The sequence below is a fragment of the Stenella coeruleoalba genome, assembly GCF_951394435.1.
Source record: "Stenella coeruleoalba genome assembly, chromosome: 20".
NCBI lineage: Eukaryota > Metazoa > Chordata > Mammalia > Artiodactyla > Delphinidae > Stenella > Stenella coeruleoalba.
This window is the reverse complement of record NC_137166.1, coordinates 47,266,463-47,290,674: the sequence shown is the minus strand read 5'-3', so window position 1 is coordinate 47,290,674 and position 24,212 is coordinate 47,266,463. Positions and strand designations below refer to the sequence as shown.

The window sequence follows — 24,212 nt, the reverse complement described above, 5'->3', positions numbered from 1 at the left end:
TCCCCTTCTGATGTTTGAGGAAATGGTCAGAGGGGGAGGCAGGAGCTACACATTTTTTTTTTTTTTTTGGCTGCTGCGGTTTGCGGGATCTTAGTTCCCCAACCAGGGATTGAATCTGGGGCCACAGCAGTGAGACTGCTGAGTCCTAACTACTGGACCGCCGGGGGATTCCCAGGATCTACACTGTTTTAATGTTTTCCTCTCTATTCATTCTTTCAAATGGTTGCCATTTTATTCCCTTATATTATCGTTCTGATCGTTTTACTCCCATGTTAAAAAAAAGACACCCTCTCATTTTTTCACTTGAAGCCCTTTTCAGGACCACACCATGTCTCTAGCTTTCAACTCTGCTTCTGCATATATGTATTCTGTAGTAGATTGGAAAGTTACAGAGTCAGATGACCATTGATGATGATGATGATGATGATGATGATAATCATAAATACTGGAAGCATTTTACCTGCTAGGAAATTGTGCCAGGTTTTTAAAAAATCTATATTATCTTTACTAAGACAATGTCTGATTCATTGCTTTAACTTCTTTCTTTGCCCCACCTAGCTCTTAGCTCAGAAGGGTTTGTTGCATGAGTAAAGGAATAACAGGTTGGGCAGTGGAGAAAGACTGAGGGTGGTGTTGGGGAGAGGTGTGTGTAGAATCTGGATTAAGTTTGGAATTTACAGGGTAAAATGGGTCGACTGGATTGAACGTGAATTTCCGGACCCCTTTGAAACAAAATGATTTTGCTCTATTAGATTTAAATATATTAATTGACTTATGTTTATTACTTGCCTGGTTGTACTTAAGGTCAGGTGGTGCCAGCTAGGAAACCTGGATTTCCTGGTTTCGTTCAGGTAAGTGAGCTTAAGCCTGGGTAGGGAGAGGGCACAGGAAAAGACTGTCAGGAGAAGGCATTAGAGGGGGCAATAATTTTGGTGATAATGCTTTTTTTTTGAGAACACTAGAATGGTTTAGGGAGTAGAGACAGGGATGGGGAGCGTGAGGTGGGAGAAGAGCATCTTAAGGTGCGCTCACTGCCTTGTTGACTGAGAATGTTTCATCGGGAGGGTGGGCTCTCATAGCTCCTGTAAGGGCAGAGCAAGGCTTGCCAGCTGAGAAATGGCTGGCAGGCTCTGGAGGGCTTGGTTGGCTTCTTGTGGTGTCTTTAGTGTCCTAGGTTGAAAACAAAAGGGGGAGACGACTGTTAATGCATTTTTTAAATTTAATTTTTATGAGCGCTTTTAAAATGTTAAAAGTAAGACTCATCTAGTGGAAAAATTAAAATAAAACTTATTTATTTTTTACATAATAGTTTGTTCTCCATATCTTTTTGTATGTAAACATAATAGTTTACTTTTAAAAAAATGAGCTTATACTATACATATTGTTTTGCTCTGTACCTTTAACAAATCTTTTACTATTGCACAATATTTTATTTATTTATTTATTTTGGGGCTGCATTGGGTCTGCATTGCTGCGCGTGGGCTTTCCCTAGTTGCGGCGAGTGGGGGCTACTCTTTTTTAAATTAATTAATTAATTAATTAATTAAATTTATTTTTTTTTCTGCTTTGGGTCTTGTTGCTGCGCGGGCTTGCTCTAGTTGCGGCGAGCGGGGGCTACTCTTTGTTGCGGTGTGTGGGCTTCTCATTGCAGTGGCTTCTCTTGTTGCGGAGCATGGGCTCTAGAGCGCAGGCTCAGTAGTTGTGGCGCACGGGCTTAATTGCTCTGAGGCATGTGGGATTCTCCCAGGGCTTGAACCCATGTCCCCTGCATTGGCAGGCAGATTCTTAACCACTGTGCCACCAGGGAAGCCCCTATTGCACAATATATATATATATATTTTTAATTTATTTATTTATTTGGCTGTGCTGAGTCTTAATTGTGGTATGCAGGATCTTCGTTGACACGTGCGAGATCTCAGTTTCAGTGTGTGGGATTTAGTTCCCTGACCAGGAATTGAACCCAGGCCCCCTGCATTGGGAGCGTGGAGTCTTAGCCACTGGACCACCAGGGAAGTCCCTGTTGCACAATATTATACATGTATAGAAGTCCATAAAACTTATGTGTGCAGTTCAATAAATAGTTACAAAGAAGATATTCACGAAACTACTACCCAGGCCTAGAAATAGAATATTGCCAACAACCCTCCTCCTTTTCTGATTACTAACCTCTCTCCCCCTCACATTGGTAATCCCGACTTTTACAGTAAGCATTTACTTTTTTTCTTTATAGTTTTACCACCTACGTATAAATTCCTAAATAGTTTAATTTTGCCTTTATTTGAACCTTATGTATATGAAATCAGGCAATAAGTATTTTGGTTTTATTTCTTTTATTCAACATTATGTTTGTAATATTCATTTATGGTTTTTTATTGTTCATTCTCATAGATATATAATATTTGAATATAGTACTATTTATTTATTCAGGGACCAGTTTTCAGTTTGGGGTAGTTATGAACACCGCCACTATGAAATCCTTGTTCATGTCTCCCACTGTACATAAGCAAGCATTCTTTTTGAGGATACGTCTAAGAGTGGAATTGCTTGGTCACAAAGCTTAAACTTTAGTAAATAACCACCAGCACTTTTTCAAAGTGATTTAGCAATTAAACTCCCATTAGCAGGAGATGAGAGTTTCTCTGTTCTACTCTCTGCCAATACTTGGTATTGTCAGACATTAAAATTGTTGCCAGTCTGATGATATATAATGATCTCTGTTTGGGTTTAATTCATATTTTTCCAGTTACTAGAAGGGTTGAGTGCCATTTCACATGTTTATTAGCTACTTGGATTTCTTGTCTCTGAAGTGCCTATTCAAGTCTTTTTCGTATTTGTTGTGTTGCCTGCCATTGATCTACAGGAATTCCTTATATAGTCTGAATGGTAATCCTTTGTTGATCATATATGTTGCAGACATTACTCCTACTCTGTAGACTGTCGTTTTATTCTTCCTTTTTTTTTTTTTTTTTTTGCGGTACGCGGGCCTCTCACTGCTGTGGCCCCTCCCGTTGCGGAGCACAGGCTCCGGGCGCGCAGGCTCAGCGGCCATGGCTCACAGGCCCAGCCGCTCCGCGGCATGTGGGATCCTCCCGGACCGGGGCACGAACACGTGTCGCCTGCATCGGCAGGCGGACTCTCAACCACTGCGCCACCAGGGAAGCCCCTTGGTTTTGTTTTGTTTTGTCTGTGCCACGCAGCTTGTGGGATTTTAGTTCCCTGACCAGGGAGCAAACCCGGGCCCTTGGCAGTAAGAGCGCTGAGTCCTAACCACTGGACCACCAGGAAATTCCCCATTTTATTCTTTTGATGATCAAAATTCTTAATTTCAATGAAGTCAGATTTATTAATCTTTTTCTTTATGACATATTTTTTGTATCTTGTTTGAGATATCCTTTCCTACCCCAAGGTCATGAATATATTCTCCTACATTCCCTTGTCTTTCATATTTAGATCTTTAATTCACTGAATTTTATTTTTGTGATGGGTTTAAAATAGGGGGGTCTCTGCACCTTTATTTCACTTAATGTATTGTGGATATCTTTCCAATGAATACATAATGATCTACCTAATTATTTTTGTCAACTGCAGAAGTGCCCAATTTGCTTTTGATGAGTTTTTAAACTGAGGTATAATTGACATGTAACATTATATTAGTTTCACGTGTACAATATAATGATTCGATATTTGTATACATGGTGAAATGATCACAGAATAAGTCTGTTAATGATGAACATTTAAAATTTCATTTATTTATCAATACAAATACTGGTATAATGCATATGCTTTGTACATATATCTTTGAGTATCCATGCTAATATTCTATACTAGAGATTGTGAAGTGAGATAGCTGGTTAAAAGGTACACACATTTAAGTTTTTTTTTTTTTTTTTTTGGCCACGCCTCTCGGCTTGCAGGATCTTAGTTCCCTGACCAGGCATTGAACCGGGGCCCTGGCAGTGAAAGCGCCGAGTCCTAACCACTGGACCGCCAGGGAATTCCCTGTTTTTGATAGGCATACTACCAAATTGTATTTTACCTCCATCAACAGTGATAAGGATCTTGATTTATCTTATTCTTTTTTAAAAATTTATATTTTATATTGGAGTATAGTTGATTAACAATGTTGTGTTAGTTTCAAGTGTACAGCAGAGTGATTCAATTATACATATACATGTATCTATTCTTTTTCAAATTCTTTTTCCATTTGGGTTATTACAGTGTATTGAGCAGAGCTCCCTGTGCTATACAGTAGGTCCTTGTTGGTTATCTATTTTAAATATAGCAGTGTGTACATGTGAATCCCAAACTCCCAGTCTCTCCCTCCCCCACCCCCCTTCCCCCCCATAACCGTAAGTTCATTCACTAAGTCTGTGAGTCTGTTTCTGTTTCTGTAAATAAGTTCATTTGTATCATTTTTTTTTAAGATTCCACATATAAGTGATATCATGATATTTGTCTTTCTCTGTCTGATTTACTTCACTTAGTATGATAATCTCCAGGTGCATCCATGTTGCTGCATGGCATTATTTCATTCTTTTTAATGGCTGAGTAATATTCCATTGTATATTTGTACCATATCTTCTTTTTTTAAAAAAATTTATTTATTTAATTTATTTATTTCTGGCTGCATTGGGTCTTTGTTGCTGAGCACGGGCTTCCTCTAGTTGCGGTGAGCGGGGGCTACTCTTCCTTGCAGTGCGTGGGCTTCTCATTGTGGTGGCTTCTCTTGTTGTGGAGCACGGACTCTCGGCATGTGGGTTTCAGTAGTTGTGGCACGCAGGCTCAGTAGTTGTGGCTCACAGGCTCTAGAGCGCAGGCTCCGTAGTTGTGGCACAGGGGCTTAGTTGCTCTGCGACATGTGGGATCTTCCCGGACCAGGGATCAAACCCATGTCCCCTGCATTGGCAGGCAGATTCTTAACCACTGCACCACCAGGGAAATCCCCACCATATCTTCTTTATCCTCATCTGTTGATGGACATTTAGGTTGCTTCCATGTCTTGGCTATTGTAAAGTGTTGCAATGAACACTGAGGTGCATATATCCTTTCAAACCATGTTTTTCTCCATATATATGACCAGGAGTGGGATTGCTGGATTGTATGGTAGCTCTATTTTTAGTTTTTTAAGGAACCTCCGTACTGTTCTCCATAGTGGCTGTACCAATTTACATTCCCACCAACAGTGTAGGAGGGTTCCCATTTCTCCACACCCTCTCCAGCATTTATTGTTTGTAGACTTTTGGATGATGGCCATTCTGACTGGTGTGAGGTGATACCTCATTGTAGTTTTGATTTGCACTTCTCTAATAATTAGTGATGTTGAGAATCTTTTCATGTGGTTTTTGGCTATCTGTATGTCTTCTTTGGAGAAATGTCTGTTAAGATCTTCCACCCATTTTTTTTGAGTGGGTTGTTTGGTTTTCTGATATTGAGCCATATGAGCTGTTTGTATATTTTGGAGATTAACCCCTTGTCAGTCGCTTCAATCGCAAATATTTTCTCCCATTCTGTGGGTTGTCTTTTCATTTTGTTTCTGGTTTCCTTTGCTGTGCAAAAGCTTTTGAGTTTAATTAGGTCCCATTTGTTTATTTCTGTTTTTATTTCCATTACTCTAGGAGACAGATTGAAAAAGGTGTTGCTGCGATTTATGTCAAAGAGTGCTCTGCCTATATTTTCCTCTAAGAGTTTTATAGTATTTGGTTTTAGCTTTAGGTCTTTAATCCATTTTGAGTTTATTTTTGTGTATGGTGTTAAAGAATGTTCTAATTTCATTTTTTTATGTGTAGCTGTCCAGTTTTCTTAGCACCATTTATTGAAGAGACTGTCTTTTGTATACGCTTGCCTCCTTTGTTGTAGATTAATTGACCAAAGGCGCATGGGTTTATTTCTGGGCTTTCTATCCTGTTCCATTGATTCATATTTTTGTTTTTGTTCCAGTACCATACTGTTTTGATGATGGTAGCTTTGTAGTGTAGTGTGAAGTCAGGGAGCCTGATTCCTCCAATTCTGCTTTTCTTTCTCAATACTGTTTTGGCTATTTGGGGTCTTTTTTGTCTCCATACAAATTTTAAGATTTTTTTTGTTCTAGTTCTGTGAAAAATGCCATAGGTAATCATTGAATCTGTAGACTGCCTTGGGTAGTATAGTCATTTTGACAATATTGATTCTTCCAATCCAAGAACATGGTATATGTTTCCATCTGTTTGTGTTATCCTCGATTTCTTTCATCAGCATCCTGTAGTTTTCAGAGTACAGGTCTTTTGCCTCCTTAGGTAGGTTTATTCCTAGGTATTTTATGCATTGTGATGCAATGGTAAATGGGATTGTTTCTTTAATTTCTCTTCTGATCTTTTGTTGTTAGCGTATAGAAATACAACAGATTTCTGTGTGTTTATTTTGTATCCTGCAACTTTACCGAATTCATGGATGGGCTCTAGTAGTTTTCTGGTAGCATCTTTAGGATTTTCTACATGTAGTATCATGTCATCTGCAAACAATGACAGTTTTACTTCCTCTTTTCCAATTCGTATTCCCTTTATTTCTTTTTCTTCTCTGATGGCCATAGCTAGGACATCCAAAACTATGTTGAATAAAAGTGGCAAGAGTGTCTGGTTCCTGGTCTTAGAGGAAGTGCTTTCAGCTTTTCACCATTGAGTATGATGTTAGCTGTAGGCTTGTAATATATGGCCTTTATTATGTTGAGGTATTTTCCCTCTATGCCCACTTTCTGGAGAGTTTTTATTGTAAATTGGTGTTGAATTTTGTCAAAAGCTTTTTCTGAATCTATTGAGATAATCGTATGGTTTTTATTCTTCAGTTTGTTGGTGTGGTGTATCACACTGATTGATTTGCAGATATTGAAAAATCCTTGCATCCCTGGGTTAAATTGTACTTGATCATGGTGTATGATCCTTTTAATGCATTGTTGGATTTGGATTGCTAGTATTTTGTTGAGGATTTTTGCATGTATGTTTATCAGTGATATTGGCCTGTAATTTTCTTTTTTTTGTAGTTATCGTTGTCTGGTTTTGCTGTCAGGGTGATAGTGGCCTCATGGAATGAGTTTGGGAATATTCCTTCCTCTGTGATTTTTTGGAATAGTTTCAGAAGGATAGGTGTTAACTCTTCTCTAGATGTTTGATAGATTTTGTTTGTTGGGAGTTTTTAAATCACAGATTCCATTTCAGTACTTGTGGTTTGTCTTGTTCATATTTTCTATTTCTTCCTGGTTCAGTCATGGGAGATTGTACCTTTCTAAGAATTTATCCATTTCTTCTAGGTTGTCCATTTTATTTGCATACAGCTGCTTGTAGTAGTCTCTTATGACCCTTTGTATTTCTGTGGTGTCTGTTGTAACTTCTCCCTTTTCATTTCTATTTTATTGATTTGAGCCCTCTCCCTCCTTTTTAATAAATTTATTTATTTTTGGCTGCACTGGGTCTCCATTGCGGTGCACTGGCTCTCTCTAGTTGCGGTGAGTGGGGGCTACTGTTTATTGCGGTGCGCAGGCTTCTCATTGTGGTGGCTTCTTTTGTTGCAGAGCACAGGATCTAGGCGTGCAGGCTTCAGTACTTGTGGCACGTGGGCTCAGAAGTTGTGGCTCGTGAGCTCTAGAGCACAGGCTCAGTAGTTGTGGCACACGGGCTTAGTTGCTCCACAGCATGTGGGATCTTCCCAGACCAGGGCTCGAACCCATGTCCCCTGCACTGGCAGGCGGATTCCCAACCACTGTGCCAGCAGGGAAGCACCCCCTTCCCTTTTCTTAATGAGTCTGGCTAAAGGTTTATCAATTTTTTTTATCTTTTCAAATAACCAGCTTTTAGTTTCATTGATCTTTTCTATTGTTTTCTTCCTATTTCACTCTTTCTGCTTTGATATTTATGATTTCCTTTCTTCTACTAACTTTGGATTTTGTTTGTTCTTCTTTCTGTAGTTGCTTTAGGTGTTAGGTTAGGTTGTTTATTTGAAATTATTCTTGTTAGGTTGTTTATTTGAGATTCTGCTTGAGGTAAGATTTTATTGCTATAAACTTCCGTCTTAGAAATGCTTTTGCTTTGTCCCATACGTTTTGGATGGTCGTGCTTTCATTTTCATTTGTCTCTATGTAAGTTTTGATTTCCTCTTTGATTTCTTCAGTGATCCATTGGTTGTTTAGTAACATATTGTTTAGCCTCCACGTGTTTGTGTTTTTTACAGTTTTTTTCTTGTAGTTGATTTCTAAACTCATAGTGTTTGGTTGGAAAAGATGCTTGATATGATTTCAGTTTTCTTAAATTTACTGAGGCTCTCCTTGTGGCCCAGCATGTGATCAATCCTGGGGAATGTTCCATGTGCACTTGAAAAGAATGTGTAATCTGCTGCTTTTGGATGGAATGCTCTATAAATATCAATTAAGTTGGTCTGGTCTAATGTGTCATTTAAGGCCTGTGTTTCCTTATTGAGTTTCTGCCTGGATGATCTGTCCACTGATGAAAGTGGAGTGTTGAAGTCCCCCAATAGTATTGTGTTAGTGTTGATTTCTCCTTTTATGGCTGTTAGTATTTGCCTTATATACTGAGGTGCTCCTATGTGTGGTGCATATACATTTTTTGTTAACGGCGCAAATACTTTTACAATTGTTATATCTCCTTCTTGGATTGATCCCTTGTTCATTATGTAATGTCCTTCTTTGTCTCTTGTAACAGTGTTTATTTTAAATTCTATTTTGTCTGATATGAGTATTGCTACTCCAGCTTTCTCTTGATTTCCATTTGCATGGAATACATTTTTCCATCCCCTCACTTTCAGTCTGTATGTGTCCCTAGATCTGAAGTCAGTCTCTTGTAGACAGCATATAGATGGGTCTTGTTTTTTTTTTTTTTTTTGGCTGTGTTGTGTGGCATCTGGGATCTTAGTTCCCTGACCAGGGATCAAACCTGTGGCCCCTGCTGTGGAAGCGCAGAGCCTTAACCACTGGACTGCCAGGGAAGTCCCAATACAGGTCTTGTTTTTGTATCCATTCAGTCAGTCTATGTCTTTTGGTTGGAGCATTTAATCCATTTATGTTTAAGGTAATTATCAATATGTTTGTTCTTATTTCCATTTTGTTAATTGTTTTGGATTTGTTTTTGGGGGTGTTTTTTCTTCCCTTCCTCTCTTGTTCTCTTGTGATTGATGAGTAACTTTAGTGTTGTGTTTGGATTCCTTTTTCTTTTTTGTGTGTGTATCTGTTGTAGATTTTTAGTTTGCAGTTACCATGAGGTTTTGATATATTGATAGCAGTCTATATATAAACAAGATTGTTTTAAGATGGTGGTCTTTTAATTTCAAATCCATTTCAAATATCCTGCATTTGTACCCGCCTCCTTTCCTGATTATATCATATTTGTGTGAGGATGATTTCCTACCTTTATAGTATGTTTGCCTTTACTAGTGAGCTTTTCCATTTGTAATTTTCTTGTTTCTAGTTGTGGCCTTTTCTTTTCTGCCTAGAGAAGTACCCATAGCATCTGTTGCAAAGCTGGTCTGGTGGTGCTGGATTCTCTTAGATTTTGCTTGTCTCTAAAGCTTTTGATTTCTTCAGTTTTGTTGAATCTGAATGAGAGCCTTGCTGGGTAGAGTATTCTTGGTTGTAGGTTCTTCTCTTTCATCCCTTTAAATATATCATGCCACTCCCTTCTGGCCTGCAGAGTTTCTGCTGAGCAAATGGCTGATAACTTAATGGGGGTTCTCTTGCACGTTATTTGTTGCTTTTCCCTTGTTGCTTTTACTATTTTTTCTTTATCTTTAAATTTTGTCAGTTTGATTACTATGTGTCTTGGCGTGTTCCTCCTTAGGTTTATCCTGCCTGGGACTCTGTGCTTCCTGGACTTGGGTAACTGTTTCCTTTTCCATGTTGGGGAATTTTTCAGCTATTATTTCTTCAGATATTTTCTCAGGTCCTTTCTCTTTCTCCTCTCCTTCTGGGACCCCTATAATGTGAATGTTGGTGTGTTTAATGTTGTCCTCATTTCTTTTTCTTTTTCGTTCTGTTCTGTGGCAGTGATTTCCACCATTCTGTCTTCCAGCTCACTTATCCGTTCTTCTGCCTCAATTCTTCTGCTATTGATTCCTTCTAGTGTATTTTTCAGTTATTGTATTTTTCATCTCTGTTTGTTTGTTCTTTAATTCTTCTAGATGTTTGTTAAGCATTTCTTGTATATTCTCAATCTGTGCCTGCATTCTTTTTCTGAGATCTTGGATCATCTTTACTATTATCACACTGAATTCCTTTTCAGGTAGGTTGCCTCTCTCCACTTCACATAGTTGTTCTTCTGGGGTTTTATCTTGTTCCTTCATCTGGGATATATTCCTCTGCTGTCTCATTTTGTCTAACTTTCTGTGATTGCGGTTTCTGTTCCACAGGCTTCAGGGTTGTAGTTCTTCTTGCTTCTGCTGTCTGCCCCCTGATGGATGAGGCTGTCTAAGAGGGCTGTGCAGGTTTCCTGGTTGGGGGGACTGGTGCCTGCCTACTGATGTGTGGAGCTGCGTCTTGTCCCTCATGGGCAGGGCCGCGTCAGGGGGTGTGTTTATTGGGTAGCTGTTTATTCAGGAAGACTTTAAGCAGCCTGTCTGCTGATGGGTGGGGCTGTGTTCCTACCCTGTTGGTTGTTTGGCCTGAGGCATCCCAGCACTGGAGCTACAGGCTTTTGGGTGGGGGCAGGTCTTGGTGGGAAAATGGTGGCCTTTGAGAGGGCTCATGCCAATGAGTACTCGCCAGAACTGCCTCCACCAGTGTTCTTGTCCCCACAGTGAGCCACAGCCACCTTCTGCCTCCGCAGAAGATCCTCTAATACTAGCAGTTAAGTCTGGCCCAGTGTCTTATGAGGTCACCGCTTTTTCCCGTGTCCTGATGTGCATGAGACCCTGTTTTTACCCTCCAAGAGTTGAGTTTCTGTTTCGCCCAGTCCTTTGGAATTCCTGCAATCAATCCCCGCTGGCCCTCAAAGCCAGATTCTCTGGGGGCTCCTCTCCATGTTGCCAGATCCTCAGGCTGAGGAGCCTGACGTGGGGCTCAGAACTGTCATTCCTGTGGTAGAACTTCTGTGGTATAATTTTCCAGTTTATGAGTTGCCCACCCGAAGTGTATGGGATTTGATTTTATCGCGATTGTACCCCTCCTACCATGTTATGTGGCTTCTTCTTTTTTTTGTTTTTTTGTTTTGCGGTACGCGGGCCTCTCACTGTTGTGGCCTCTCCCATTGCGGAGCACAGGCTCCGGACGCGCAGGCTCAGCGGCCATGGCTCACGGGCCCAGCCGCTCTGCGGCACGTAGGATCTCCCCGGACCAGGACACGAACCCGTGTACCCTGCATCGGCAGGCGGACTCTCAACCACTGCGCCACCAGGGAAGCCCGTGGCTTCTTCTTTGTCTTTGGATGTAGGATATCTTTTTTGGTAGCTTCCAGCATTTTTTTATCAGTGGTTGTTCAGCAGTTAGTTGATTTTGGTGTTCCTGTAAGAAGGGGTGAGCTCATGTCCTTCTACTCTGCCATTTTGTCTCCTCCTCCTGATTTATCTTATTCTTGATAATATCATAATATCAGTCAGTTTAAGATTTGCCAATATACTTTTTATATGACATTTAATAACAGACTAGGGAGCAATCAAATTCTGTTTGTCACCAACACTGGTGTCATCTCCAAAGATCAATGGCCAGGTCCCCAACAGCCCCATCTCCCTCCACTTTGATAAGCAATGGCATTCTATCATTAAAGAATTAGGTTATACCTCTCTAGTTGTAAGAGAACTGTATTCTGCTTTTCTTTCTCTTCCTATTTCCCCACAAGTTGACACTGAGTAGAAATGGCTGAGGAGTGTGCTTATCCTGGTCTTCATTTCATCTCTCTTATCTCTTTGCAACCCCTGCTTCAACCCTGGTTGATTGCACAGAGTGACTCTGGTTTAAGGAAGGTCATTCTTTTGCAACTTACTGGTTTTCTTCACTCTGCCCTTGAAATGATCACAGGGACACGGCTTCCTTGGCAGCCTGGGCACTGTCATGAGTTTTCTTTTAGGGGCTCTCAGGAACCAATCTGAAATAAGGGAGTTGCTGCTTAGAAGGGTTAATATGTTTGAGGCAGGGCTTTACTTGCCATCTTCCTTGCCTCTCGATTCGTTTTCATACTGCAGTGGGTGTGGGAAAGGGTCAACCCAGCACAGTGAAGATATCCAGTTACATGAGCACCAGGGTCTCTAAGTTGTTTGCCTGACCTGTATGGGCAAGGATTTGGTGGCAGGTTTGGAGGAGGCATCAGGGTATCATTAGGGAGACTGAAAAATGAGGAATAAGACCTAGGTGTCTGCTTTTTAGTGTCTGCTTTACCTCAAGCAAGCCATGCCTCTCTGATTTCAGTCTTACCTGTGAGTAAAATAAGGTTGAGAATGGGGTCCAGGAAGGTCTTGGAAGGCAACCCTGGGTTGTGGGGAAAAGAGGGTAAGGGAGAGGGGGCAGCCAGAGATTCAGCCAGCTCCCTGCTGGACCTTGGAGGAGTCCAGCTCTTGCCTAAGGCTCAGAAAGAAAATAAATGTTGGTGCTGCATGTGATGGTCTTGCGGAGAGGGGAGAGGGTGAGGGCAGCTCAGATAACATCTGCTCTGGTCTCAGAGGGACTCAGCGGAGCAAGTTGGGATCTGATGGTGCATCGCTGTTGTCAATACTGGATTACTGACCTTTGCACTCACATTCTTGGGCGCCTTCTCAGAACCACTTCCCAGAAGCCTGGCGTTGGTCCCTGTGGCCTCTGGTGACCCATGTCGGAAGGAAACAGATCATTTCGTCACTGGAAAGCAAAGGCGCCAAGAGAATTGGTACCCTGCCATTGTGCTAACTAGGTCAGTACAGCTCCATTGCTCTTCCTTTGTTACTCAGGGATCTAGGGAACTTCAAGAGAGGAGTATTTTATATGTATTTTATTTATTTATTTATTTAGGCCACGCTGCACGGCTTGTAGGATCTTTGTTCCTTGACCAGGGATTGAACCCAGGACCTTGGCAGTGAAAGTGCAGAGTCCTAACCACTGGACTGCCAGGGAATTCCCTGTTATATTTTTTAAATTATATAGTTTATTTATAATGCTGTGTTAATTTCTGGTGTACAGCAAAGTTATTCAGTTTTATACACACACACATATATTCTTTTTCATATTCTTTTCCATTATGATGTATTACAGGATATTGAATATAGGTCCCTGTGCTATAGTGTAGGACCTTTTTGTTTGTCTATTTTATTTTATTTTTTTAAGTTTATTTGTCTGCATCGGGTGTTGTGGCATGCGGGAGCTTAGTTGCGGCATGTGAGATCTTTCGTTGTGGCACACAGGCTTCTCTAGTTGCGGTGTGCGGGCTCAGTAGTTGTGGCGTGTGGGCTTAGTTGCCCAGCGGCATGTGGAATCTTAGTTCCCAACCCACGTCCCTGCATTGGAAGGTGGATTCTTAACCACTGGACCACCAGGGAAGTCCTCTATTTTATATATAGTGGTTTGTATCTGCTAATCCCAAACTCCTAGTTTATCTTTCCCCTACCCCCTTTCCCCTTTGGTAGCCATAAATTTGTTTTCTATGTCTGTGAGCCTGTTTCTGTTTCTTAAATAAGTTCACTTGCGTCATATTTTAGGTTCCACATATAAGTGATATCATATGGTATTTGTCTGACTTACTTCACTTAGTATGATCATCTCTGGGTCCATCTGTGTTGCTGCAAATGGCATTTCATTCTTTTCTATGGCTGAGTAATATTCCATTGTGTATATGTACCACCTCTTCTTTATCCATTCATCTGTCAATGGACATTTACGTTGCTTCCATGTCTTGGCTATTGGAAATAGTGCTGCTATGAACATTGGGGTGCATGTATCTTTTCAAATTATAGTTTTGTCCGGATATATGCCCAGGAGTGGGATTGCTAGATCATATGGCAACTCTATTTTTAGTTTTTTGAGGAACCTCCGTACTGTTTTCCATAGTGGCTGCACCAATTTACATTCCCACCACCAGGGTGGGAGGGTTCCCTTTTCTCCACACCCAAGAGAGGAGTATTTTAAATGAATAATCCAGAATTGAAGTTTAAAATCTGGCTTAGAAAAAAGCTTACCTGGAAGTAGGTCGAGAAAGAATGGCTTCTGGATGGAAAAGAGCACAAACGGTAGGGGTTAATGAAGACCTTACATCCTCCCCCCATTAAAATCCTCAAGACTTAAGGAATGAGAGCAAGGAGTAGATTATTCCATTAACCAGTCAGGAACTTCACCTGACCTCCATGTTTGGTTGTATTTGAATCCATAATCCCAATTCAACTATAAAAGGATGGTATTTACCTTTGTTCCTCTGGAACAAATCCATTCTGTTTTGGCCTCCATTCAGGTCTGTCTTATCACCTGATGCTATCTTACTCGCATTTTGTGATACCTAAAATATTTTTATGACAATCAAGTATGATGTTTTATAGAGATTCTGGGACTAGAAATGGGCCCAGATGATGCTTCCGCTGTACAGGAGCTGCTCATGTTTCCTGTCAGACTTAATTACGGTTTCACATGGTTCCCCATCACATTTGAATGCAGCTGTATCCTTGCACAATTACACTTAAAGTTTGTTGTTTGAAATGTGTTGTGGACTGAACTGTGTCCCCCTAAACTCATTGAAGCCCTAACCCTTAATAACTCAGAATGACTGTATTTGAGGATAGGGCCTTTATAGAGATGATTAAGTTAAAATGAGACCCTGATGGTTGGGCTCTAATCCAGTCTGACTGGAGTCCTTATAAGGAGAAGAGATTTGGGCGCACAAAGAGACACCAGGCATGTACATGCACAGAGGAATGACCAGGTGAGGAAATAGCAAGGAGATGGCCATCTGTAAGGCAAGGAGAGAGCCCTCAGAAGAAACCAAAGTTGCTGACACTTTATCTTGAACTTTCTAGCCTTCAGAATTGTGATAAAATAAGTTGTTGTTTAAGTCTCCTAGCCTGTGGTATTTTGTTATGGCGGTCCTAGCAAACTGAAAATCTTTCTCCCTTACTAGACTCTGACCCAATGGCTCAGTGGTCGTTCAGCTACAGGGCTCCTGACACATGGTAGACACGTGGTAAATGTTTGTTTGATAAGCGGATGGACAGGTTGTCCAGAGAGGGCCCTTAGAGCAGCATCTGGTTCAATCCAGCTCTATTTTCCAGACTCGTGCCTTTCTGTCACACAGACGGAGGGTGTTGCATCATTTCCCTACCTGCTGGTTTCTAAATGTTCTCACCTGCTGTTTTGAGTGGTGTTAATTTCAACAAGCATGGCCCCTGCTGTCTAAACTTTTCTAATATTTTACTCTCGCCTGACCTCTACTTCTGGTTCCAGAGAAAAGCCACAGAATATTGGAGCCAGAAGGTATCTTGGAGATGAGGTATCTTGGAACGCCTACACTGATGAGTTTTTCTTCTTCATTTAAAAAAAATTGATCTTTATTGGAGTATAATTGCTTCACAATACTGTGTTAGTTTCTGTTGTGCAACAAAATGAATCAGCCATATGCATACATATATCCCCATGTCCCCTCCCTCTTGAGCCTCCCTCCCACTCTCCCTATCTCACCCCTCTAGGTTGTCGCAAATCACTGAGCTGATCTCCCTGTGCTATGCCGCTGCTTCCCACCAGCAATCTTACATTCAGTAGTGTGTATATGTCGATGCTACTCTCACTTCGCCCCAGCTTCCCCCTCCCCACCCCATGTCCTAAGTCCATTCTCTATGTCTACATTTTTATTCCTGCCCTGCCACTAGGTTCATGAGTACCATTTTTTTTTTCAGATTCCATATATATTCATTTTTAATGGGACATAACTATATTAGAGAAAATTTGTAAAGTCCAAAACCAATTTTACTCTTACCAAATGTTGGAATTTTAGTGTGAATACGATTTTTTAAATATAGTGGTAACCACGGTATGTGAACGAATTTCTTTCTGTTCACTTTATAAGCTTGTTCCCGTGTTGTCTTACAACATTTATAACAGACATTTTGAATGACTACATAACACTCCCAAGTATACATACTTCAGATTACTTTTAAAAAAATTATTTATTTATTTGGCTGCGCCAGGTTTTAGTTGTGGCACGTGGGATCTTCATTGCGGTGTGCGGTGTGTGGGCTCTTAGTTGCAACATGCAAGATCTAGTTCCCTGACCAGGGATCAAACCCGGGCCCCCTGCAGTGGGAGCTTAGAGTCTTAACTGCTGGGCCACCAGGGAAGTCCCCAGATTACTTAATTGTTCTCTCATTGTTGAGTATTTAGATTGTTTTATTTTTGGATATTGATAAATTTCTTTGTAACTGTTTTCTAAATGTTGGATTTCTGTCTCCGGGAAGACTTCCCAAGTGGAATTACTGGGTCAAAAGTTAAGAACAGTTTTATGTTTCTTGATATCTTTACCAAGTTGCTTTTAAAAGAGTTGTACTAATTAAATCACTAAACTAATTAAACTAATTAAATCACTGTCCCTTTTATTTTCAGGTGAGGAAACTGAGACCCAGAGAGAGCAAATGAAATGCCCAAGTTCACAAAGGTAATGGTGACTCATCTGGAGCTAAAATCCAGGTCCAAGACTCCTACTCTGCTGTTCTTTCTGCAGCCCTACATGACCTAATGTCATGGTGTAACTGAAAACGAAGCCGTTACTATAGTATTATGTCCTCCAAACGTCAGGCATTTTTGGACCACCTTAATGATTTTTGCTATAGCTTATACACCTCTACTATTATTTATTTCATACTTTTTGCTTTAAATAAATTTAATTTACATAACATCTTCATTCTATGCAATATTTTTTGTGAGATTATCCATTTGATATATGCTTAGATTTTTTTCTAACATGCATTAAAATAAGCATGTAACTATTAAAGTAAAAACTAATTTATGTTCTACCTAAAATCAGTTTTGGAATATATTTATACAATGTAATAAGCATGGACTTTATATCCAGGCAGACCTGGGGTCAACTGCTTCCTCTGTCAGTTAACTCTGTAGCCTGGGAGAAGTCACTTAGCTTCTACGATCTTTGGTTCTTTGGTTTGTAAAGAGTGGATATTAGTATCCACCTTGCAGTGTTGTTAGGAATAAAGGAGCTACTGGGGGCCTGGTGCCCAAGGAGGTGTTCAGTATATGATGGTTATTATTGTGGTTATTATTGCAGACTTCTAGTTATTTCCCAAAGGGTGTGTCTATGCTGGAATGTTTGTCTTATTGCTTTCTGCTGATTTGCATGTGTAAAGAAGTAACTTCCACTTGTTAGTTTTTGCAGTAGATCTATTATTTTTTTGACTTTCCAGTTCTACTACATATTAGCTTTGTGACTTTGGACAAGTTGCTTAACTTTTCTGTGCCTCATTTGCCTAATTTATAAAATGGGGCTAAAAAAAGTACATTGGTGTGTGTATGCATACATCTGTCCACCAGAGGGCCTAGATGCAATAGCCCTTGTAGCAATGGGCAATACCTTGTGCCCGAGGTTTGTGTATATCATTTTCCCCTGAAAGGAGCCGTGGCTCCGAGGAGAAATGGCTGACTCCAAGGATAGGGAAGGAAAGTAGAAGATGAGCCTGGAACATCTAGTGGTGTCAGAAAGTCAGAAACTGCTAAAAAAAATCCCGATATGTCAAAATGATGCAGAAGCCAACTTGAAGAAGTTCTTAGTGGCCGGTTTTGGGACAATATGAATGACATAAATAAGGATAGTAATGGATTATAATCCACAAATATCCCTGAGAATTTACTTATATAAATAAATAATTGAATACCTGAATAAATGAGAGAGAAGGAAGAGCTCTTTCTTTTTGTTTTTCCCCTTGGCTGCACCACACAGCTTGAGGGATCCTAGTTCCCCAACCAGGGATTGAACCCTTGCCCTTGGCAGTGAAAGCACGGAGTTCTAACCACTGGGAATTCCCCGGAAGAGCTCTTTCTTATAGTAGAATCCTAATTAATACATTTAGAAGGAATGTTGGAAATAGAAAATCACCATTTGGCTAAGACTATGGTAATACCTGTTGTAGGCAAGAATCATCAATGGATTTTAAAAATTAATAGACAAAAGCATGACGAGAAGAAACAGGCTATTTGCATAGTTTCGAAGTATCTCTCCACAAGATACTTATTAACTACAATGAGAATATAGTACCTTTATGGACACCACCTTAACTAGTGTTCAAACTTAACATCACCCATAAATGAGTATTGTTACCGTGGGCCTCTGATATGCCGAGAAGGCAAACGTCACTTCTGTGGTGTTCTTGCCAAAAATGCGTAATCTGAATTTAGTCATGAGGAAACATTAGATAAGCCCAAGTTGATGGATATTCTATAAAATAACTGACAATACTCTTCAAAAGTGTCAAGATCATGGAAGACAAGGAAGGCTGACAAAGTACTCTAGATTGGAGGAGACCAGGAGATCCTACATTCTTCAGTGTAGTGTTGGATTCTGGATCAGAAAAAGAATACTAGTGGGATGAATTGGGAGATTGGGATTGACATATATACACTAATATGTGTAAAACAGATAACTAATAACCTGCTGTATAAAAAAAATAAAATAAAATTCAAAAAAAAGAATACTAATGGGATGATTAGCAAAATCTAAAAATTTGTACATTAGTTAATAGTACTGTATCATTGCTAATTTTCTGGTTTTGATCATCATATTATGGTTATGTGTGATGTTATTGGAAAAAAACTGCATGAGGGATATATTGGAACTCTGATTATTTTTACCATATTTTTGAAGTCTGAAGAATGAAAAGTTAAAAAAAAAAGACATTAGGGACTTCCCTGGTGGCACAGTGGTTAAGAATCCACCTGCCAATGCAGGGGACACGGGTTCAATCCCTGGTCTGGGAAGATCCCACATGCCGTGGAGCAACTAAGCCCATGTGCCACAACTACTGAGCCTGAGCTCTAGAGCCTGTGAGCCACAACTACGGAGCCTGCGTGCCACAACTACTGAAGCCCATGCGCCCTAGAACCCGTGATCTGCAACAAGAGAAGTCACCACAATGAGAAGCCTGTGCACTGCAATGAAGAGTAGCCCCCACTCTCCACAACTAGAGAAAGCCCGTGCACAGCAAGAAAGACCCAACACAGCCAAAAGTAAGTAAATAAATTTATTTTAAAATATGGTATCAAAAACAAACAAACAAAACAAAAACCCTAGGGATAAACTTAACCAAGGAGGTGAGGTGAAAGATCTACATGCTGAAAACTATAAAACATTGATAAAGGACATTGAAGACGATTCAAAGCAACGGAAAAATATCCCATGCTCTTCGATTGGAAGAACTAATATTGTTAAAATGGCCATACTACCCAAAGAAATCTATAGATTTAATGTGATCCCTATCAAAACACCCATGACATTTTTCACAGAACTAGAACAAATAATCCTAAAATTTATATGGAACCACAGACGACCCTGAATTGCCAAAGCTGTCCTGAGGAAGAAGAACAAAGCTGGAGGCATAACCCTCCCAGACTTCAAACAATACTACAAAGCTACGGTAATCAAAACAGTGTGGTATTGGCACAGAAACAGACACATAGATTAATGGAACAGAATAGAGAGCCCAGAAATAAACCCACACACCTATGGTCAATTAATCTACAACAAAGGAAGCAAGAATATACAATTGAGAACAGTCTCTTCAACAAGTGGTGTTGGGAAGACTGGACAGTTACATGTAAATCAGTGAAATTAGACCACTCCCTCACACCATATACAAAAATAAACTCAAAGTGGCTTAAAGACCTAATATAAGACATGATGCCATAGAACTCCTAGAAGAGAACATAAGCAAAACATTCTCTTACATAAATTGTAGCAATATTTTCTTAGGTCAGTCTCCTAAGGCAAAAGAAATAAAAGCAAAAATAAACAAATGGGACCTACTCAAACTTAAAAGTTTTTGCAGAGCAAAGGAAACCATAAACAAAAAGGCAATCTGTGGAATGGGAGAAAATATTTGCAAACAATGCGACTGCCAAGGGGTTAATATCCAAAATATACAAACAGCTCATACAACTCAATATCCAAAAAACAAACATTCCAATAAAAAAATGCGCAGAAGACCTAAATAGACATTGCTCCAAAGAAGACATACAGATGGCCAACAGGGACATGAAAACATGCACAACATTGCTAATTATTAGAGAAATGCAAACCAAAACCACAATGAGGTATCACCTCACACTAGTTAGATTGGCCACCATCAAAAAGTCTACAAGTAATAAATGCTGGAGAGGGTGTGGAGAAAAGGGAACTGTGCCACCTGGAAGTTCAGTGAGCTTTCCCCAACTCATTGCCTTTTTGCCTTAGTAGCTACTTTACTCATCTGATTGACTGAACCCTTACTAAGTTCACATTATCGATCGTTGACTCGTTACAACAGTTGTACATGCTAAGTTGTATTTTATTCATTTTAAGAAGATAAAACTGAGGCTGAAAAATGTTAAGCATCTTGTCCAGGGTTTCAAAGTAAGTGATGGAGCCAGGATTTGGATCGCGGCTCCCCTCAATTCAAGTCTGAGTCTCAAGGTCCAGGTGAGTCTAAACGTGTCGCCATGTTTGAGAATTATTGGTAGAGAGCAGTGGCCCCACTGGGCAGTGGTTCCCCCTCCAGGGGATATTTGGCAATGTCTGGAGATATTTTTGGCTGTACTAACTGGGCAGGGCAGGGTGGTAGGGGAGAGGCTGCTCTTGGCTTCTAGCAGGTGGAGGCCACGTGGATGTTGTTAAACATCCTGTAACCTGTTGTTAAACAGGTTACAAAGCACAGAACAGCACCCCCTCCTCACAACAAGGAATTATCCAGCCCTAATGTCAGTGGGCCTGCTATGAAACGCGGGTGTCGAGTCGCCTAAGGGCAACATTTTGAGCTCAGAAACCTGAGGATTTATTCTTTCACTTTGCGAATATTTACTGAGCACCGTGCGGGATAGTGTGAGGGATGTGGAAACAATACACCAGATTGTGCCAGAGGGGAGGTTACAGTGTAGAAGGGCAGGGGTGGAGGTGGGAGAGGCACAGCAACACCTCAACTTAAGGTAGAACATGAAAAGGGCGAGAGTCGAGTTAGGGTTAAGCTTGTTCACAGGCGGGAGGGCTCACATGTGGTCCTGGGACGAATCAAGGGAGGCTGTGGGAGGAGGGGGCTTGGGGTGGGTTTTGTGAGCGAAGCTGAGCTGGTGGGAAAGCACAGGAGCAGCTCGGGAGCAGCCCGAGGCCTAGCTGAGTGGAGCACAGAGCACTTAGTGCGAGGAGGGCTGGACTGGAAAGGCAGCTGTGGCTGCAGCTTGGAATCCAGGCTGAGGACTCTAGCCTTGGTGTCTGTCCTAGTGGTGGAAAAGCCTTCGCTTCCAGAATGGTGGTCTAGGCCCCAGGGCTGGGGGGCCCAGCAGCTTCCAGAGAGCTCTCTCTGTAAGGGAGGGAACGTTGGAAATTGGGGTGGAGTAGGGAGAACTCCTGATTTTAGGACAGAGTTGATGCTCAGTATATAACAAAGCTATTTCACCTCAAAGTAGCCCTTGGGGAGATGTTCCCCTCGAGAGCAGACATAGGTCGGGATGAGGTCTCTTCTGCACAGCTGTTCTGCTAAGGGCTAGGCCACTTCAGCTGTAGTGAAAAGTGGAGCCGATTCGGAGCCCCTAACCCAGGGTCTGCTTCCCAAAGGTGAGCTGTTCAAACAGGGCTTGGTGTGCCTACAGTTTCAAACACGGGTACTACCTGGTGGTGTGATTTTTCTAGTTTATCACCGTACCGTGAAACAGCATTAAAAATTGTTGGGGCACATCTGGTGCACTGTAACGAATACAGTCGAGGATGACTTACTGTCTGTGGTTGTACAGTTGCCTTCAACACCCTCCCACCACTGCCTCCAAGCCTGACCCTGGGGACATTCATTACTCTCTAGAACAGGGACTGGGGGGCAGGTGAGGCAGCAAATCTTTGTTGGGCCATTATTTTTTTCTCCCCCGCCAGCTACAGTTGCAGACACTTCCATACACACGGGCTTCTTTAACTCTCCCAACACTCTTTGGATTTATGTACAGTTCTTTCCTTTTTGTAAGTGAAGAAACAGGCACTGAGACAGGCTAACTTGCCCCTAATCCCTGTAACCTAAAGGGGCTACATTTTACTGCATGTGTGGTCACGTTCTTTTCTGTTTTGCCATGTTTCTCCCCCCTCTTTATCTTTCATAGAAAAAATATTTTTTTTTACCTGGATTTGAGCTGCTGCGGACCGTGGACACCAGTATTAGCGGCAGCAACAGAAGGAGGGAAGAGATTAGAACTTTCATTTCAACTGATGGTGCTGCTGTGCGTTGCTTGAAGAGTGTGTGGAAGGTTCCCAGTGAGAGGGTCCCGAGTTCTTGGAGTGGCTCAGGCCGTGCGTGGTACGTGGCTTGGGGGTCTGAGCCTTACTCCCAGGCCAGTGTTCCCACTAGAGGGTGAGAACGGCCAAGTGACGCTGGTCTCATTAGGTAACTGGACCATGTGACTTATGGGAATCTGGAAGGTAAAGGTGGCCAAAGAGAAGGAGTGAAGCATATTCTTAGGAACGTGGGAGGGCGACTGATAACTTGGCAGCAGTTCTCAGCCCCTCCCGTCCTCCCTCCCGCCTCCCTACCCGCCAGTGTGCTATGATTTCTTCCCCAAGTCTTTTTCCTTGTTTGAATTTCCTAATACATGTGAGTGACATTTTCTAGCTTAATATCTGGCAGGAAAGAGAGTGCTAAGGGCTGGCAAAGAGAGACTCACACGGCGTGTTTCCCCTCTGTCCTCTCCACTCCCGTCCTTGGATCAGCAATAGCAGTGTTGTTTTTGGGAAGTTGCTGTGTCCCCACTGTTTACAATTTCCTCCAATTCCGTGGCCACGTAAGGAGGGAAGCAGAGAGGATCAAGGAGGAGAGGCTCTTCTCTCTTGCCCCGAACCCTGGCCTGGAGACCGGGTCAAAGCAGGCCTCCTTGTTGTTGGTCAGGCAGGTGGCTGTGGGCTCGTGGCTCCCGCCTAAAGGAGAGGGAACTGGGTTGGTGGAAGACCCTCAAGGCTTCATGTCCAAGAGGGTTTGAGAAACAGGAGCCACAGCGGGGAAGGTGTTTGCCCAGGCTGCTGGGGCTCTTGTTTCAGACCTTGTCTGGAAACAGCCCAAAGTGAAAGAGGGAGGTGATACTGAGGCTGGGACCTGGGACCCTTTGCTGCAGTGCTACAATGTTTGCACCTGGACACACCTCTCCAGGAGCGACAACATACAAAGAAACTGCATGGGACTAAAAATAACTGCATGCACTGGCAGTTGGGGCAAATTCTTGACAAAAGATAGAGACCGAAAAACCCAACTACCACTTTTGAAGAGCCCAGAGCAAAAGCAGGGGATCGGGAGCAAAAGCAGGGTACTGTGAATGCCCCCTGCACCCAGTACCACCTAAGGAATGGAGAAACCACCTTAGCTACCCCTGCAGCCCGACCCCTGGACACACCCCTACCCTCACCTCACATAAGGAACAAGCTCACCCCCACTCAGGGAAGAAATGAGCAAGGGAACCTGTTGTTTGTTCTCGCTCCCCTCTGCTGCAGCAGGGGCCCCAATAACACCTTGCCTGAATTTCTTGTCTGGCCTCTGGTCAATTTCCATTGATTAAGGAGGCCAGGAACCCTGGTGGGTAACAACATTACTTGGAGCAAACATGAAGGGCACAGAGCATCAGCACTTACTAAACTTACCAGTGCGCGACTTGATGGGAAAGTAAAGCACCCCCTCAGGCTCCATGTGTGTGTAAAAAAGATTTTTTTTTTTTCTGGTAATGGACTGCACTTTCACATGCTTTCTAACATAGCAGGCCTAGTTAAAGGGTTACAAAAATATCATTCAATTCAACAAACATTTACAGAGTACCCACAAAGTGCCACACCCCACATAAGTTCAGGAACGTAAAAATGAACAATTAACAGCCCACGTCTCAAAAATCCCCACCCAATTAGCTGCATGCTCCTCCTCGGCCCTGCCCTCCTGTCTGCCATCCGCCAGCACAAATCCTACCCCAGCCTCCAGACCCAGCCCAAGTCCCACTGAACCCAGAGTCCGCTGAGCTTACTCACAGCCCATGGTGAACTGCTGCCACTTCTGAAACTTGGTAGCACGATATCTCTAGGTTTTATGGAGTG

General features: G+C 41.8%; 1 protein-coding gene across 1 annotated transcript; it reads right to left on the bottom strand.

The window, feature by feature from the left end:
* Positions 1 to 1,073: 1,073 nt before the first annotated feature.
* On the bottom strand, positions 1,074 to 22,536 carry CXCL17 (C-X-C motif chemokine ligand 17; the record flags this gene model as incomplete). Its single annotated transcript, XM_079906644.1, is given in 7 exon segments — positions 1,074 to 1,114; positions 1,117 to 1,160; positions 10,732 to 10,813; positions 11,952 to 12,053; positions 12,690 to 12,717; positions 12,721 to 12,760; positions 22,259 to 22,536. Coding segments are annotated over 7 exon segments (426 nt in total). The 5' UTR covers positions 22,348 to 22,536.
* Positions 22,537 to 24,212: the final 1,676 nt, after the last annotated feature.